Below are 18,996 nucleotides of genomic sequence, written 5' to 3'. Positions count from 1 at the left end.
TTGACAGTTCCTCTATAAAAGTTACACTTGTGGCCTTTGCTACGCCATCTTCTGACAAACTCTTGGAGTTGCAGTCTGTATGGCATGAGTTGAAGTTTCTTATTTCTAAAGTTTATTCTTATCTTGGACTTCTGGCCACCTTCCAAATCTCTCTGGATCTTTCTAATCATCCACGGAAAGACCAGATCTAGATATCTTGTAAAGCCTCTTCTTGCCAATGACAAGCAAGATTTTGAGGTTTTTTTCTTGGGATAATCTACTGATTGATTTATAAAATAAAATCCTGATCATTGTTTAAAGAGTTGCAACTCAGTAAGGGTGTCAATGGATACCAAATTCATAATAAAGTTTTTGCTATCCATGATTCCTCTTTAAAATCTTTGCACTCTGACATGTTAATCCATTACCTGATTTTGTGACAGCGTAAAGTTAAAATTGTTCCTTTCTTCAAACCAAGAACTTTGTAGCTGTTAGTATGAGAAAATGTTACTTAAAGGGGGGACTTGAACCCAAACCTCTTGATCTAGCATTAAAGATGCTACCACTGCACTATAAGAAACTAAAAACTGTTACTTACATATCAACTTTAAAGAACAGAGTATTCTAGCTTCCCAATTCTGTATTGAAACTTAACTTGGTGTCAAATTATTTTACTTAGATTACTTACAGTGTGGAAACAGGCCCTTCAGCCCAACATATCCGCACCGACCGTCGAAGCACAACCCACCCAGACCCATTCCCCCCTTCACCTAACACTACGGGCAATTTACCATGGCCAATTCACCTAACCTGCACATTTTTGGATTGTGGGAGGAAACCGGAGCACCCGGAGAAAACCCACGCAGACACGGGGAGAATGTGCAAACTCCACACAGAGTCACCTGAGGCAGGAATTGAACCCGGGTCTCTGGCGCTGTGAGGCAGCAATGCTAACCACTGTGCCACCATGCTGCCCATACTTCATAATTTTCCTGAGAAACGACTTGAGACATTTTATTACCATTAATGGCATAAAATAAATACACATTATTGCAGTTAATTATTGAGATTCTATTAGGTTAACATTGTTTTCCTCTTTCAAGCAAGTTATTATGAGTATGATTGTGTACTTTATATTATAATTCACCGGATTTAACCTCCTGTGTTTCTCTTGAAGGGAGTCTGCCACTGCACATTTGGAGATCCCTCAAGTTTCTGCAGTGCATGAAGGGTTTTATGAATGCATTGCAGTTAGCAGTGCTGGCACCGGGCGTGCACAAACCTTCCTGGATGTGTCAGGTCAGAACCCTTTTTTATATACATGTCTCAGTTGTAACATGTGTAAGGGGCTCTATTTTAAATAAAAAATAAATGCAATATTATGTGGCTTTATGATCTAGAAGAGAATACAAAACTGCTTAATAGCTATTTTGGTTAACTCTGGAACCTGTGTTTGAACAGTAGGGAGTGACACAAAGAACCAACACTCCTGAGTTGTTTTACCAATGTATTTATCACTTTCAGCAAGTGACACTAAGCAGCATAAAATACCAACATAAAAAAACATAAAATAAAGAGTGTATTAACATCTTAAAACACATGGCTAAGCAAGAATGATACCAATGAAAGGCATTTTGGATACTTTGCTCCTAGTGCTCAGTATCAATCAGGAAACTAACCAAAAGTATGAGCACAGAGGTAGGATTTTTGGAGCATCTTAAAAGAGGATACAGAGGTTGAGAGGTTTAATTAGGGAACAGAGATCTTGGACATTTACACAAATTCCTTGTTGTGAAATGATGCAGCCATCCTAGTAAATCTGTAAAATAGTACTTTCACCACAGCTTTTGAAAGACATAAAATTAAAAGACACAGTCTTGCCAATAGTACAGGAAATAATTTTAATCTACATCATCCAGAGGGACTTGAAAATGGAGCATTCAAGATGGAACATATATTTTTCAATCTTGTTCACACTGGCCATCATTTTATGCACTGCAGTTTGATAATTGACTCAAAGAAATGCAAATCAGGAATATAAACAATAAGTGCTGGAAATGTTATGCAGGTCTGCCAACATCTGTAGAGAGACAAACAGGGTTGACCTTTTGAGTTGAAATGACTGTTTGTATTTAGAGTCATATTCAACTTGAGTCATTAACCATATTTCTCTCAGATGCTGGCAGACCTACTGATTACTTGCAGCACTTACTCATTATTTCACATTTCTAGCATTCGCAGTAGATATTTTTAATCAACCTGTTCAGCTATGTTATGACACGCCTGTGAAGTAGGTCGGACTCGAATCCAGGCTTTCTGTCTCTGAGGCAGGAACACTATCACTGTCACAAAACATCTGCAGTAATTTGCTTTTATTTAAATGCCATCAGGGTTGTAGTGATTGCAACAAGGACAGCCATGTGGACCTCATAGAATATTAGTTCCTTCACTGGACCAACTTAACAGCCCCAGCTGATAGAAATAAATATGAATGTCAGAGGTTCTGTTCATTTCTCAAAGCAGGTTGTGTCAAGTACTATGCATGTGTAAATAAAGGGTGGTTTGGTCATGGGATACCGGCCTCTGTGGAGTTATTTCAAGGGTCATGAGACCTTGATTGGATTTTAAACAAGGAAGCTGCAATGGTTTTTGTGTTGGCGAAGTCAGGAGGTCAAAAGTTTAAAATGTTCCTAAATTGCCATTTGGGGAATTTTAAAAAATTGTCTTCTTCTTGAATTGTCAGTAAATGAATGTTAAAAGAGCATTTTTGTTGTCCAGACACATTTATCGAAGTTTAGAATTATGCTTACAATTTTAAATCATCAACAGTGGCTGACTGAAGGGATCTGGAGGGAGAACTAACTTTAGATATAGATTTATAAACACAGAAGTGATCAGGGGAACAGACTACTTTCCCATCAGCTATTGCTTCCTCAAAGGGCATTTGCAGTCAACATAACAAATGAGATGGACCTTGTAGGACGTACCTTTGGGATGGCCCTTCACTATGTTTTCTGATTTGTTTGCCAAATCTGAGTTATGTAAACCCAATGAACAGTAAAATTGTGAGCACAAACATTTTTTATTATTTGTTTCCATGCTGAAACAATAGCATTTACTTTTAATAATCAAATTTGTGTCACTATGCTAGTTTTATCTGATCTTTAGGTGCAAATATTGGAGTAGTGCACTGTGATCAGGTTCGATAGTTAAATATAATAGGTAATCATATCTATTGATCAGGAATATCCATCACATCAGAACATTAAAATGTGAAGGTATAGGTATGTTGAACATTTCATCTTCATTTTTTGGCAAATTATGCTGATGCTTAATATCTGAGGAAAAATTAAAATTCAGGATGGTATTTAAAAACAGCTGCTTCAACTTTAGCTTTACTTAATTTATTAAAGCCCTGGAGTTATGCTCAATCATGCATTTCATATACCCATTTAAATGCCATTCTGCAAAATGTTAGACTGATCCATAGAAACATAAAATGATCCAAGTACGAAAGTTTCCAATTATGGTGGAAATGGCATTCATGATACCAGTTATCAATTTCATTGTCCCCAGTTTGTGATGGAACTTGAATTGTCCTAAAGTAATAAATCCAAGTTGAATAATGCAGAATGCGAGTGGAAACTGTAATGTTTAATTGTAAGTAAAACAGTATTGTAAACCTGATAACATTGCTGAAAGCAGAATTCAGGGAGCTAGGAGAGAAGTTAAAGAGGAGGACTCAAAGGTAGTCATCTCAGGATTGCTACCAGTGCCATGTGCTAGCCAGGGTAGAAATGAAAGAATAGGCAGAATGAACTAGGAGGGATGGTACAGGAGGGAGAGGTTCAGATTTGTGGGACATTGGGACTGGTTCTGGGGAAGGTGGGACTATTACAGATTGGATGGTCTACACCTGAGCCAGACTTGAGCTAATGTCCTTGGGAGAGGTTTTGCTACTGCTGTTGGGGAGGTTTTAAACTAATGTGGCAGGGGGCTGGGAACCAGAAGAGAAGACTAGTAGACAGTGAGGTGGAAACTAGAGACTGTAAAGATCATGAAGTTAGCATTACTAAGGCGAAGAGTAGGCAGAGAGCAAATTAACGCAAAAGAACTGGCAGCCTGAAGTGTGTATACTTTAATGCAAGAAGTGTCATGGGAATGACAGATGAACTTAGGGCTTGGATTGGTGCCTAAGAGTGTGATCTTATTGCAATCACAGAGACTTGGTTGAAGGAAGGGCATGATTGGCAACTAAATGTTCCAGGATATTGATGCTTCAAACAGGATAGGGAAGGAAGTAAAAGGGAGGGAGGAGTCGCATTGCTGGTCAGGGATGATATCACAGCTGTGCTAAAGGAGGACACAATGGAGGGCTTGAGCAGTGAGGCATTATGGGTAGAGCTGAGAAACAAGAAGGGTGCAATTACATTGCTGGGGCTGTATTACTGGCCTCCCAACAGTGAGCATGAGGTAGAAGAACAAATAGATAAACAGATTATGGAAAGATGTAGAGACAACAGGGTGGTGGTGATGGGAGATTTTAATTTTCCCAACATTGACTGGGATACACTTAGTGTCAGAGGTCTGGATGAGGCAGAATTTGTAAGGAGCATCCAGGAAAGTTTTCTAGAGCAGTATATGAATAGTCTGATGAGGGAAGGGGCCTTATTGGACCTGGTGTTGGGGAATAAGCCAGGCCAGGTGATAATAGTTGCAGCGGGGGATTTCTTTAGGAATAATGACCACAAGTCTGTAAGTTTTAGAATACTTGGAGACAAAAATGAGAGTGGTTCTAAGGGAAGTGTACTAAACTGGGCCAAGGCCAATTATGTCAACATTCCGCAGGAGCTGGGAAATGAGAGCAGCTATTTGAAGGGAAGTCCACATTTGATATGTGGGAGGCTTTCAAAGATAGATTGAAGACAGTGCAGGATAGGCATGTCCCTTTGAAAACAAGGGATAGGAAAGAAAGATTCGTGAACCAGGAGAAATCGTGTCACTAACCAAGAGGAAAAGGGAAGCGTACATAAGGTCCAGGCAGCTAAGAACAGAATGGGCCTTGGAGGAATATCGGGAGAGTAGAACCAATGTTAAGTGAGGAATCAAGCAGGCTAAAAGGGGTCATGAAATAACTTTAGCTAGCAGAATTAAGGAGAATACCAAGGCCTTTTATTCATATATAAGAAGCAAGAGGGTAACTAGAGAAAGGGTGTGTCCACTATAGGATAAGGAAGGAAGGTTGTATGTCGAACCTGAGAAAATGGGTGAAATTCTCAATGATTACTTTGCATCAGTGTTCACTGAGGAGAGGGACATGATGAATGTTGAGAATAGAGATAGATGTTCGTTTACTCTGCATCACGTTGACGTAAGGAGGGAAGATGTGTTGGGTAGGCTGAAGAATATTAAGGTGAACCAATTCCCCAGGACCGGATGGGATCTATCCCAGGTTGCTGAGTGAGGCGAGAGAGGAAATAGCTGGGGCCCTGACAGATATTTTTGTAGCATCCTTAAACACAGGTGAAGTGCCGGAGGACTGGAGGGTTGCTCATGTTGTCCCCCTGTACAAGAAGGGTGGTAGAATATTCCAGGTAGCTACAGACCAGTGAGCCTGACGTCAGTGGTGGGAAAGTTGCTGGAGAAGGGACTGACAGACAAAATATATTTATATTTGGAAAAGAATGGGCTTATCAGTGATAGGCAACATGGTTTTGTGTGGAGGAGATTGTGCTTTTCCAACTTAATAGAGTTCTTTGAGGAAGTGACCAAGTTGATTGATGAAGGAAGGGATGTAGATGCCATATACATTTGGCTTTAGTTAGGTGTTTGATAAGGTTCCCCATGGTAACCTAATGGAGAAAGTGAAGTCAAATGGTGTGCAGGATGTTCTGGCTAGGTGGATAAATAACTGGTTCGGCAACAGGAGACAGGGCGTAGTAGTTGAAGGGAGTTTCTCAAAATGGAGAAAGGTGACCAGGGTGTTCCACAGGGATTAGTGCTGGGGACACCATTGTTTGATCAGCAAGTTTGCAGATGACACAAAGATTGGTGGAGTAGCAGAAAGCATAGGGGACTGTCAAAGAATACAGGAGAATATAGATAGACTGGAGATTTGGGCGGAGAAGTAGCAGATGAAGTTCAATCCAGGCAAATGAGAGGTGATGCATTTTGGGAAGTCTAATTCTAGAACAAACTATACTTTAAATGGAAGAACCTTGGGAAAAGCTGATGAGCAGAGAGATCTGGGAGTTCAGGTCCATTGTACCCTGAAGGTGTCTGCACAGATAGATAGAATGGTCAAGAAGGCATATGGTTTGCTTGCCTTCATCGGACGGGGTATTGAGTATAAGAGCTAGCAGGTCATGCTAAAATTATACAAGACTTTGGTTTGGCCGCATTTAGAATACTGTGTATAATTCTGGTTGTCACATTACCAAAAGGATGTGGAATGCTTTGGAGAGGGTGCAGAGAAGACTTACAAGGGTGTTGCCTGGTATGGAAGGTGCTAGCTATAAAGAAAGGTTGAGTAGGTTAGGATTGTTTTCATTAGAAAAAAGGAGATTGAGGGAGGACCTGATTGAGGTATATAAAACCATAAAGGGTTCAGACAGGGTAGATAGAGATAAGGTTTTTCCCGGGTGAGGGATTCAATAACAAGAGACCTTGAGTTCAAGGTGAGAGGTGAAAAGTTTAAGGGGGATACACACAGAAAGTACTTTACAAAGAGGCTGGTAGGTGCCTGGAACGCATTGCCAGCAGAGGTAGTAGAGGCAGGCACGGTAGATTCATCTAAGGTGCATCTAGACAAATGCATGAGTAGGTGGGGAGCAGAGGGATACAGATGCTTAGGAATTGGACGAGAGGTTTAGACAGTGGATTTGGATCGGCTCAGGCATGGAGGGCTGTTCCTGAGCTGTAAATTTTCTTTGTTCTTTGTACTGTCTTCCCTAATATTCATCACTACTCGATGAGGCATTTTGACAACTAACATGTCGAATTAACTTAAAGGTTCAGAATAACTTTATAATTTTAGCTTTCAATTAGAAAAAAGCTTGAGTATCTGTATGGGCTTCTGGATTAAGGCCATCTAACTGCGTCGTTGTCAATTTCCATGCTGGACTAATCAACATATAAATGCCTAAAATTAAATTCACTAAATTGCCTCTTGTAAGCCACATGTGGTTTATGTTTTGTGATGAATGCGTCTCAATCTTCAGACACTCCGAAACACTGGCTACAGTTGCAAAAATGACCACTGCTCAAATTTGCTTTGGTTTTTAGATTGTGGCAGAAGTCTTGTTCTAAACAATTTAACTTCCTTTTGAGCAGAAAGTTGGCTGCAGGGAAACCGACATTTTCATCAGTGGGCTTATGACTGTGTCTCATTAGCTGGGGAGAGATGAGTCCCCATGAAAGCTGACCCCATTCTCTACTGTGGAATGCCAGTTACCTCAGTGACAGCAGATGACTGAATTTCCTTTTCTGAAAGTCTGTTCTGAGTAGGAAATGTTCCCATGACATGTTGGTAAGCCTGACAGTTAAAATTGCAGAATTCATATTGCTGTAAGTGGATGGGAATGTAACTGAAACCAGTGATGCTGAACCAGTTAATATTTCAGATGGTCTAATAACAAGAATTAAAAATACCCTAAGTAGTAAAATTAACCAGGCTGATTTCTTGGTTGAACAGAGTCGTACAGCATGGAAACAGACCCCTCTGTCCAACCAGTGCACGTTGACATGTTTCCATACTAAACTAGTCCCACCTGCCTGTGCTTAGCCCACATCCCTCCAAATCTTTCCTATTCATGGACTTGATGAGTGAGAGTGAGGCTTTAAAATTGACTTGACTATAGTCACTTGGATGAGTCCCTGCTAAATAAGCATCAGTCAGACAGAAATATAGCTCTCTAACTGTCCATGGAAACCTTTTAAACATTAATCAGTATGCACTATCATCGAAACACCACAACAGTTGGTAAATGTATTTTCAGATTTACACAGTAACCCCCTTACTGTCACTTTCTGTGTCATCTTTGATTTGTTCAGTCATTCTGCTTTGATTCATAATTGAAACATACTCAACTCTTATCATTTCTTTAGGTGAGGAAAAAACAGAACTTCCTTGACTGTGTAGATCTTACCAGCAATAACATAAATACACTTACAATCTTTACGACTCGCTGATTCTTTCAATTTATGTTGATTATCCATGGGCAACAGCATGTTTGATAGAAGTATATTCACTGCTGGCATTTATCAGTTGATTTAATAATGAGAAATAGACTTTCATTACAGTGCCAGGAACATTCCTGCTGGTCCAATAAATTTATGAGACAAAAGCTAAAATATTTAAGGCAAGCTGTTGGTTTCTGTTTTCATATGAGAAGTTGGCACAGACTACAGATAAAGGGCTTACTCATAAATAAATCTACCATAGAAATATTTCTTGGACGTTTGAAGAATATAGATGTACAACCTAAGTGTCAAAAGACTTTATGCAAATTACACAACAATCCCAAAACATAATAAATGACTGTGTATGTAAATTGATTGCTTTTTTCCTCCAGTGCACAAGACAATGGGGTAATGTTTAACTCCTTTTTACTCCCATCCTTTCCTGAGATAGGCCAAAGGATGTTTTGCAAACCCAAATTTTTGGATTCTGATTTTTGAACTTAATGCACAGCAACATTCTTTTAAGGTGATATCAAAAGAAGGGCTTATTAAAAATACATACAAAGTGTAGGGGAATTGCTTCACTACTTTATTCACACGCACAAGCATGCAAGGCAGAAAGAGGAGAAAGGGAGGGGAGCAAATTGCAACTTATGAATTTCTTTTCTAAGATAAAAAGCAAAAATATTGGTATTTGGTTCATGGGACATAAGAGTAAGTCACTTACCAATTGAAAGTCTCTTAGTTGCTAATCATGCAGCTATTAATTTCCTGGGAGCTAGGATGTAGATGGATGGCAAAGACACTGCAGTATTTTATTTACTTAGAGAATTTGAGAGACAAAATCTGAGATTCTTCTTGGGATGAGATTTTTGCAAGAGAGATGGAGAGAGAGTGCAGTTCTCATAATATTAAGACAATAACTAACTGAGAACACCAGAAATATATACTTAAGCAAATCAACAAGCTCAGATCTCAGTCATATGACAAAGACAGAAGTTTCAGGGATATTGGCCTATCTGTCAAGATAACGGAGAAGATTGTTAAGCTAACAGTATAGCTTTACCTCTCCCATCAGTTTCCATTGTGAAGGGACAGGTAAAATCATTAACAATGATTTTGGCATAACTAATCTTGATGTTTTCCTTTGTCCAATGCTGACTTGAAGTTGATTGCTTATCTCCAAGTCCTTTGTGTCAGCCTTAACTGGAATGCAGGGGGACTTGGAAGCCTCTTGAAATCTGATTGCGTGATTAACCTTGGCCATATTGAATACAACAAGCTTGTTCATTTTAAAAACAAAACAAAATTTAAACCCACAAATATAGAAAATAGTTTTCTTTGGGATTTTTTCTTCATGCCCCCGAGTCATGACATACCTTCATTTTTTGTGAAAAGGAGGAGGAATGAGTTTTGTTTAATGTTTTTTAAAACATGTTTGAGGAGAAGAGAAAAGAAATGTTGGAGGCATGCAGTCCTTCTGACAGTCCTTCCAAGGAACAGGATCAGGAAGAAAACAAACACACAGAATTGGAGAGTGCTGTACTTTGTTTCAAGGGTTTAGTGATATCATTCCAACTCCCCCCCCCCCCCCCCCCCCACCTCAGACTGAGCGTAATGAGCTCCTCGAGATTTTGATTTATTGATAGGGTTTCTTCATGTCCATGCCTTTGCATTGTCAGGTGCACATTTAATACTACTTAAATGTTGTGAGGGTTCCTCTCTTTACCACCCTTACAGGCAGATAGTTCCAGATTCTCACCACCCTCTGGGTGAAATAACTAAATATCCTCCTATCTTATCAAAACCACTTCTTGTACTCTTAGCTGTGAGAATTCTTTGTTTCTCAAATTGCATTCTCAGATTGGGGGTGTAAGCAATTTATAAATTCTTCCTGAAATGTCATCTTACAACATTCATTGTAGGTGGATTGTATTTTAACACAGTAGAACCACCAGGTTAAAGCGATTTGCTTTGCCTCTTGAACCCCAGATAGCTTTGCATGGGCCTCTTTAGCATGCTGTCAAATTTCAGGTGATATGCCTCTAGGACAATGTTTACCAAGGATGATGATAGCTTTTCTCTGCTCACAATCAAAAGACGTTTTTGGGGTCAGTATGCAATGAACTTTTTGAGCTTTACTCGGTTAATTGACTGAATCATGAGGGTCCACAGTTCTTGTGACCATCATAGCTTGTCTGGTTTTTGCTCTCCTGGTCGGCCTGCCACTCTCCCTGTTGGCCCCTCCCTCTGTCCTTGAGCTTGAACTGTATTCTCTGTTTTTGCTGCTGAAGCTGGGTGTCAAAGTGTTGCTTAATTTAGAGTTTTAACCCAACATTTGACTGTTTCAATTCAAGACTGAACTTAAGATGCTCAAAAAGCTTTGGCTTTGCTTGGAATTTTAACTGTTGCTTCCTAGTTACTGCTTTCAAATGATCTATGTGCAGGCATTAGTGTTTGACTAATTAAATTTCCTTATTTATACCTTCATGTATAAATTTGCCATTGCTCTAGTGTTAGATCAGAGAGGGTTTCCTGTCGCTTCTGTCTTCGTTTTACAAATACTTTCAGCCATTCATTTTTTCCTGTTACTTCCAATTGATTTCTTTGAACCTGGTTCAGGCTCATTTTTAAATTTTGGCCTATGGTTGAATTTTTGCACCTTAATCAATATTTTGACTCTTTTTAACGGAATGAAACCAGATGAACTCCTAGTTCTGTCATGGACAAATTGGGAATGGGATGAATTTAAATTGGGAATGGGGCAGCACAGTGGTTCAGTGGTTAACACTGCTGCCTTGCAGCGCCAGGGACCTGGGTTCAATTCCAGCTTTAGGTAACTGTGCAAACTCCACCCAGATGATGTGCAGGTTAGGTGGATTGGCCATGCTAAATTGCCTATAGTGTTTGGGGATGTGTAGGTTGGGTGCATTAGTCAGGGAAATGTAGAGCAATAGGGCAAGGGAATGGGTCTAGGTGGATTACTCTTTGGAGGGTGGGTGTGGACTTGGGCCAAATGGCATGTTTCCACGTTATAGGAATTCTATACATAAAAAATTATGATTGCTTTTCCCCACTTAAGCCCATAACTGTAAGACAGTTTGGTTAACTCATTTTTACCACCCTGTTCCTTATTGAGGTAGGCCAAAGAGTTTTTCCCCAAACTTTGATTTTCAGATTCCAATTTTTTAACTAAACACACAGCAAATCCTTTAAGATGATACCAAAGGCAGAGTAGATAAACAAATTATTCAAAATGTGGAAAAAAATTTCCATTTCTTCAATCACACAGAGATACAAGGTAGTAAGAGAAGGAAGCAAGTTGCAACTTATGAATTTCTACAAAACAATCAAACATATTCACATTAGGTTTTGGGACTTGGAGTTCAGTAAGATGATATTCAATTGGGAGTCTGTGAATGATAGCACTTCTTTCCCTGGGAGCTGGAATGCAGATGGATGGCATTCGAAGTTGCAACAATCTATGTTATAGTTGGAGAATTAATCTAGTTTGGTGACTGGAATGCGCAATTCATTCTGAAGGTGAGACTTTTGACTAGAGAGTATTCTATCCTAGATCTGGTATTGTGCAATGAGTTGGATTAATTTATTAATTACTTAATTACTTCAAGGTGACAGTGTGCCTAAATAACAGCAACCATAATATGATTGAATTTTATGTTCAGTTTGAGAGAGAACAGTGAGTCCAAGACTCTCTTTGAAATTTAAGTAACAAAATTTTTTGAGTTCTTGAAAGCCGAGCTGACTGAAGTGTATTGGCGCATTTTGTTAAAGCATAGATCACTAGAAAATGATGCCAGGTATTTAAGAAGATATTTCAGAACACATGCGTTCCAAAGAGTAAGAATAATTCCAAGGGACTTACTCGGCATCTGTGGCTAACTAGAAATGTTGAAGGTAGTATCAAAATAAAAGAAAAAAAAAGCAAAGACAGGAGGCATGACAGAAGCATTTGAGAAAATTAGTCAGCAATATAAAAATAGGCAGTAAGCATTTCCATAAATGTTTGAAGAAATGAGTTAACAAAATGAATGTTGGTCTGATAGATGGTGAGGCTGGAGAGTTAGTAACAGGAAACCAGGATTTAACAGATTATTTGAACAGGTATTTTGCATCAGTCTTCACTATAGAAAGAAGAAATATTTTCACAGAAGCTGGGTTTCAGGGGCCTCCCTGATAGCATCCCCTTTATTCAAAACAAGGAAGAGACAGCACATAATAAAAAAAAGCTAACAGAATTTTATAATTTGTCATAAAGGGAATAGAATACAATGTAAGGAGATCATGCCCTGGTTATAAAGGATATTGGTGGGATGATTTCTGGGTTACTGTGCATAATCTTGTTCAGCGTATTTAAGGGAGGTGGCAGTTCAGAGATAGTTTACCAGACTTAAAACTAGAATAGTTCATTTATCTTCTCAGAGAAAGTTGTGAAGGTTAGGTTTATACCAGCTGGACTGTAGAAGAGTAAGAAATTACTTAATTAAATAATATAAGATCTTGAGGGGTTTACATAGGGTAAACATAGAGTGGATGTTTCCTCTTACGGTAGAATCTAGAACACGAGGTTACTGTTTTACAATCGCTGTTTAAAATTGATGAGGCAGAAAAACTTATGGGGCGTAAGTCTTTGGAGCTCTCTGTCTGGGAAAAGTGGTGGAAGCAGAGTCCCTGAATGTTTTTAAGGCAAAGATAGATTCTTGTTAAGCAATATGGTGAAAGGTTATCAGGGATGCAGGATTTGAGGTTGCAATCACAACAGCCATGATCTTTTTGAATGGCAGAGTAGGCTTAAGGAGTTGAATGGCTGACTACTGTTCCTATTTTAGATGTGTGTATGCTGATATGAGAGAGATAGAAGGAGGGCAGGATTTTTAGCTGCTAAAGTCTGATATTACTATTTTTATTATGGATGGCACAGTGACTCAGTGGTTAGCACTGTTTCCCCTCAGTACTAGGGACCCAGCTTTGATTTTAGCCTTGGGTGACTATCTGTGTGGAGTTTTCAAGTTCACTCTGTGAATGTGTGGGTTTCCACTATACACTCCAGTTTCCTTCCATAATCCAAAAATGTGCAGGTTAGGTGGACTGGCCAAGTTAAATTGCCCCATAGGACGCCAGGGATCTGCAGGCGAGGTTGGTTAACTGAAGCAAATGTGGTTACGGGGATACAACTGGGGGTTGGGATACCCTTCAGAGTGTCGGTGCAGACACAATGAGCTAAATGGCCTTTTCTGCATGGTAGGGATTCTATGATCCTATGATGATATTAAGACCAGAACTGATTCGGAACCCCGAAGCCATATGCTTGAGGAATTCAATAAACTGATTTCAATCATGTGACAAAGACAGGCACCTAAGGTGCTGAGGGCTCATCTTGATGGGCAATGGGATTGTAGTCATGCTCGCAGTGTAGTTTTATTTCCCTCATCAGAATTTCTTTGCCAGATGGTGAGGTAATTGTAAAATCATGAGAGGCCATTTTAGCATAATTGTTGTTTTTCTTTGTTCAGAGCTGGCTGGAGACAGCTCATTTCCAAATCCTTTGTGCCAGCTTTACTAGAATGTCAACACAATGTTGGGGGGAGGGATGTTGGTGTTAAGAATCTAATGGACATAGGATCATATTATCAGCCTCAACCAAGGTTCAGCAAGATTGTCCATTTTTAAAAATAACAGAATTTAAACACAAAAATAAAGAGATTATAGTTTCCTTTGACATTTTTCTTCATGGCCTCTGGTGATGACAATAAGGTTTAAAAAAACATAAACTGAAAGAATTGCAGATGCTGGAAATCTGGAAATTTTATAAAAAACAATGTTTTATTAATATAATGTCTTCCAGTGTCCTCAATTCATAATACCTTAAACATGTGTTATGTGTTGTAGATTCACCACCTCTTATCTTGCTGAAGCATGTATCTGGTAGACTTACTGTCACTGTCCTCCTTACTGTTAGGGATCAACAGGGCCTGTAATGTGATAGGCTACAATGTGGTTTTACTCTAATGAGAGAGGCTCTTGTTTTAAATAAGATTAAGTTTTTGGCATGATGAGAATGAGGTACAAGTTGCACTATACAATAGACATATTACCAAGTTACAAGTTAGCAAGTCTGTAAGTGACACCTCAGTGTTTGATCTTATTCTTTTGATGTCGAAAGCTGATTTCCTGCCTTGCTCTGTATGAAGTCATTGTAATAGACTCTTGGTAAATGTGCAAGAAGAAACATAAATGGGGAGATAAGGAAAGCACAAAGGGAACATGCATGATACACTCTTGAGCATGAACTGGTTCAGACATTTGACCCTAATACAATAGTGTGAATGATTGGTACTGGTCTATAGGTAGGAGCAAATTACTGCACATGTTGGAAGCTGTACTAAAAACAACAAATAATGGAGATCACAGCGGGTCAGATGGCATCCAAGGAGAGAGAGTAAGCTAACGTTTCGAGTCTAGATTATTCTTTGTCAGCTCTGCAGAGTCATCTAAACTCTCTCTCCATGGATGCTATCTGACCTGCTGTGATCTATTTGTTGTTTTCAGTACTGATCCATCGGTACTGTTCAACAATCATCTTTTGCACTATTCCCCAGAATATCTATTTTTGGTGTGTTTGGATTCTACTGATGATATGCCAAGTAAATTCAAGTCACCAGATTATATATGTGATTAAATAAAAATTTGGAACCATGAGAGATTCTCTGTATGCGGCACTTCTTTGACTGGAATATTTCTATACAAAATGAAGTTGGACTGTTAGTGAAATGAACATACCACTGTAGAAGTTTCAAGTTACAATTCCTTCAAATGACATTAGAGTAGAAGTATTATCTATTGCGCAACTGCCTGTCTCTTTGCTGTTTGTGAAGTTGTCAGCACTTTACAAAAAAAGGTTTGTTTTCACTATTCCTAGTGCTTGTTCATATGTACCAATCCAATTATATGGGAAATTACTCAGAATTCAGAATCAGAACTGCACATTATGTCATTGTGAATTCCTTTAATCACTTTAACAGACTTCATCTTAGTAAATGATAGACATTGTGTGTCTCAATGGTTTGTTTCCAAATGTTTAAATAATTAACATGAGCATAACTTGAACATTCAACTTGACTAGGAACAAAAGTTATATATTCCTATCTTTTATTTATGTTAACAACACTCTCATATACAATGAAATGAAAGATTTACCCACACAACTGAAAAGTTTATTTCATAACATCATCTCTTATGCTTGGCAGACATTTTCTGTCACAAGTAGAATATCATTTAACATCAGGTAGTCTCATGTTTCTCATCTGAAATGTTGATGTTGGAGTTGGATTCAGTGCTTACAAATAATGTTTCTTGTACTTTGAAGAATTACATGTTTTAAGGGATAATTTGTGAACTGTATTTAGTGATAATTGATCCTTTTGTGTTGGTCACAACAAAAGGCTTGGTGTCAGAGGGGATTGTTTGCTTCCCAACATGACCACATGTCTTGCAGGCACTTGATCTTTCGCTTTAGCAGTATAGCTGTAAATTTCACTCTGCCTTTACTTTCATTTAATTCCTTTTTTTTCTTTGTCATACTTATGTACAAGATGAATATTAGCTCCATCAGAAGCTCAGAACAGCAAAAACATAAGATATGCAAAGATAATTATAGCAACAGACTTTCCATCAAATAAATGAGAAGTCACTCTGTAATTGTGAAGAAAGCAGTACAACTTTTCTTAATGCCAACAGTTGATACCTTTGTCTTTCTTGAGTGTTCTTTTGCTTAGGTTACTAAAGATAAACCTTTTGATGATTGGAATATCAAAATGCTAATAAATTTGTTCAACATCATTGAAGACACATTCGATTTGTTAGTTGTCTCAGTTGCATGTAATATGTAATAATGTCTTTTTTACTTGGTGCATAGAAGACAATGTTTTAAATATTATATTTTTCTTGCTATGAAATAAGTTTTTGGTACAGTTTATATGAGTTGTAGTCAATCTGTGCAGATGTAAATGTCTCAAAAATATCTTCCAGTTTTCCATTTCCATAGCGAGAAATAATACCTTTTCTCTTTTGTCATCTATGTTTTATATTTTTCATCATCATCATTGTCACTGGGGTATTATTGTAAATAAACATTAATATTCAGTATAATGAGATTCATGTAAATGATGATGTGACAGATGACATGACTCTGACACCAGTAAGAGGGAAGAAACCAATCTAGATTGATTAGTGAAGAAAGAGATTTTAGAATTACACGAGAGAACTATATCTGATAATGTCCCAGAGGAATATACCAGTAACATTGGCCCAACACAAGGCCAGTCTATTTGGTCTTGACAGAAGTAGCACTGGCCACCATATCAGTAGCATTGGTTATGGTGCAAGTCTGCAGCAGGAAGTGTTATTATGTCTGCTATGTTGTAGTTGCTGCCCTGACATATTCTCAGGGTGTTCTGCAAAGTTTACATGGTGAGTGCATGGCAATGGGTGTAACTGGCAATATTGATTGTGCCACTTATTTAAGAATCTATAAAGAATTTATACTTTACTGATAATGCATTATTATAGTATATTACCAAAGGAAACTGTACAGCCTAAAAAGACAATTAATGTAATAAATAAAGAAAACAACTACTGCTACTTCGTCTCCAACCCACATACCCACCACTAACATCGCTTGCAACTTGATTTTCTTTTTCTGGTTCAAGTACATTATTTTCTCAGAAATATAACTGTGTGAGCTGGGCTTGCTCCTTGCAGATCCCTTCATCTGGAGGGGTCCAGACCCCTGGAGTATAGGTGACTGACAAAGCAAACTACAGGAAGAAATAATTAGTGGCAGAGAGCATGACAAAGTCACAAGGTAGATGGAATATTCAGAGTTGAGATATTGTTCAAAGAATCCATTTAAAAAAATCAAAGGCTGGTGAATGCATTGTTTGAAATTATTGTCTGTGATTAACTCACCTTTGACAATAAACCCTCAGCTTAACTAGAGAAAGTACAGGTTTTGGCTTGAGAGGATTTTCCAATCTGGCAAAGAAGGTGCATAGGTTTCCGTGGATGGGCCTGTACTAAGTATCTAAGAGTTCTAAACGGCGACAGTCAAGTTCTTCACTAACATTGACTTGTCTTTGAAATAAAAACAGACTCCCATTGCTGCCCTGTTTTATGCATGCCATCCTTAAGTTGCACCTATTTTGGAAAAAAGACATCTGTTTTCTGCTCAGATCTGGAGATTATACAGACTGAATTTGTATAGTCAAATGCAATGGTTAAAAGGATGGCAGCTCCAGTAGAGACCTTGCTGTTACCTCAACCATTTGGTAACATGGAAAGTTCATAGTGGGGCCAGTTGCAGGAACTCTGGAAGCAGCAGTTACAGCACTTTAAAATGAATTCAGCCATACAAAGGAGTAATGCCATCAAATTAATACATCTTTATATGTCCAATAACTGATGTTCTAGTAAGTCGAAGCCTATTAGAAAGTGCTACGGAGTGTGACATTTATTCAATTATTCAACGCAGCCCCAAAAGAAATTGAGTGATTGAAGAGATAAGGTTTGATCAGTGATTTCAGCATTTGGAAAATAAATAGAAGCATTTTAATGGATTTGTATTATCTGGAGGAATATTAAGGATACAGAGCTTTTGAAGGATGAATTAATTAGAAAATCATAGATAGTATGAAGCATGAGATGCTACCAGACTTTCTTCAACCTAAGGATAATTTAATGTTGGAACAAATGCAGTTTGATACACAGACAGAAATCACAGCCCATAATTGGTCAGCATTGTGAAGGTACATCAGGAATTCTTCTGAAACAGTCATATCCCGATCTATCCCAGAATATTGAGGGAGGCAAGAGAACAGATTCATGGAGAATTAACAAACATTTTTGTATTCTCTTTGGCCACAGGTGAAGTCCCAAAGGACTGGAGAATGGCCAATGTTATCCATTGTTTAACAAGGGTAGTATGGGATACTCCTGGAAATTCACAGGCCTGTGAGTCCCTCATCAGTGGCAGAGAAGTTATTAGAAAAGAGTCTCAGGGACAAGATCTATACACGTTCAGAAGCAAATAGAACTATTAGTGATCGACAGCATAGCTTTGTGCTGGTCATACTTCACTAACTTGATCAAGTTTTTGAAGAGGTAACAAAATGATTGATGAGAGAACAGCAGTTGTAGATTTCTTCATGGTATTCAGTAAACCCTTTGACAAGGTCCCTTATGACAAACTGGTAAAAAAAAAGATGATGTCACATGGTATTGGGGTGAGCTGACAAGATGGATACAGAACTGGCTCAGTCATAGGAGATAGAGGGTAGTGGTGGTGTCACAAAGCTAGTCCTTTTTTCTCAAGGTAATAGATATTTTAGTAGGCATAAAGTAGTCATAGAGTCATATATAACCCCAGGACCTGATGAGATACATCTCTAGCTGCTGTGGGAGGCAAGGCAAGATATTTCTGGGGCTCTAGTGGATTTATTTAATTCTTTTCTCAAGGATACTGTGTCCTTGGTTTTTCTTCGTGGGGTCATAAACAGGCTGGGCTGTGACACAGCTGGTTTGTAACAGAGATGAAACGCCTTTTTGTTTATACGTAAACAGAAGTTTTTAGGCCAAAGCTTTTATGTTTTTAGAAGTAACCTGTATAAGTCAAGGGGGCGTGGCTATAAGTCTTTTTTACTACCTTATCTACCTACTCTGCCACCTTCAGTGATCTGTAGATCCCTCTGCTTATAAATGCTCCTAAAGGTTCTGCCATTCACTGCATAATTTCTACCTGTAGTTGACCTTCCAAAGTAC

At 38.5% G+C, this 18,996-nt stretch overlaps 1 protein-coding gene across 3 annotated transcripts in view; it reads left to right on the top strand.

Moving 5' to 3' along the window:
• hmcn1 (hemicentin 1) overlaps positions 1 to 18,996 on the top strand; it is a 607,098-nt gene that overhangs the window by 199,536 nt on the left and 388,566 nt on the right. For all 3 annotated transcript variants that reach the window (XM_087990747.1, XM_043699541.2, XM_087990748.1), the window contains exon 10: positions 1,157 to 1,278. In XM_087990747.1, the coding sequence (XP_087846873.1) occupies positions 1,157 to 1,278 (122 nt within the window). The remainder of the gene's footprint in view (positions 1 to 1,156; positions 1,279 to 18,996) is intronic.

Source organism: Chiloscyllium plagiosum, unplaced genomic scaffold (genome assembly GCF_037043375.1).
Source record: "Chiloscyllium plagiosum isolate Xiang-an unplaced genomic scaffold, Cpla_swu_hap1 HiC_scaffold_9, whole genome shotgun sequence".
NCBI lineage: Eukaryota > Metazoa > Chordata > Chondrichthyes > Orectolobiformes > Hemiscylliidae > Chiloscyllium > Chiloscyllium plagiosum.
This window is presented reverse-complemented; position numbering and strand designations above follow the sequence as displayed.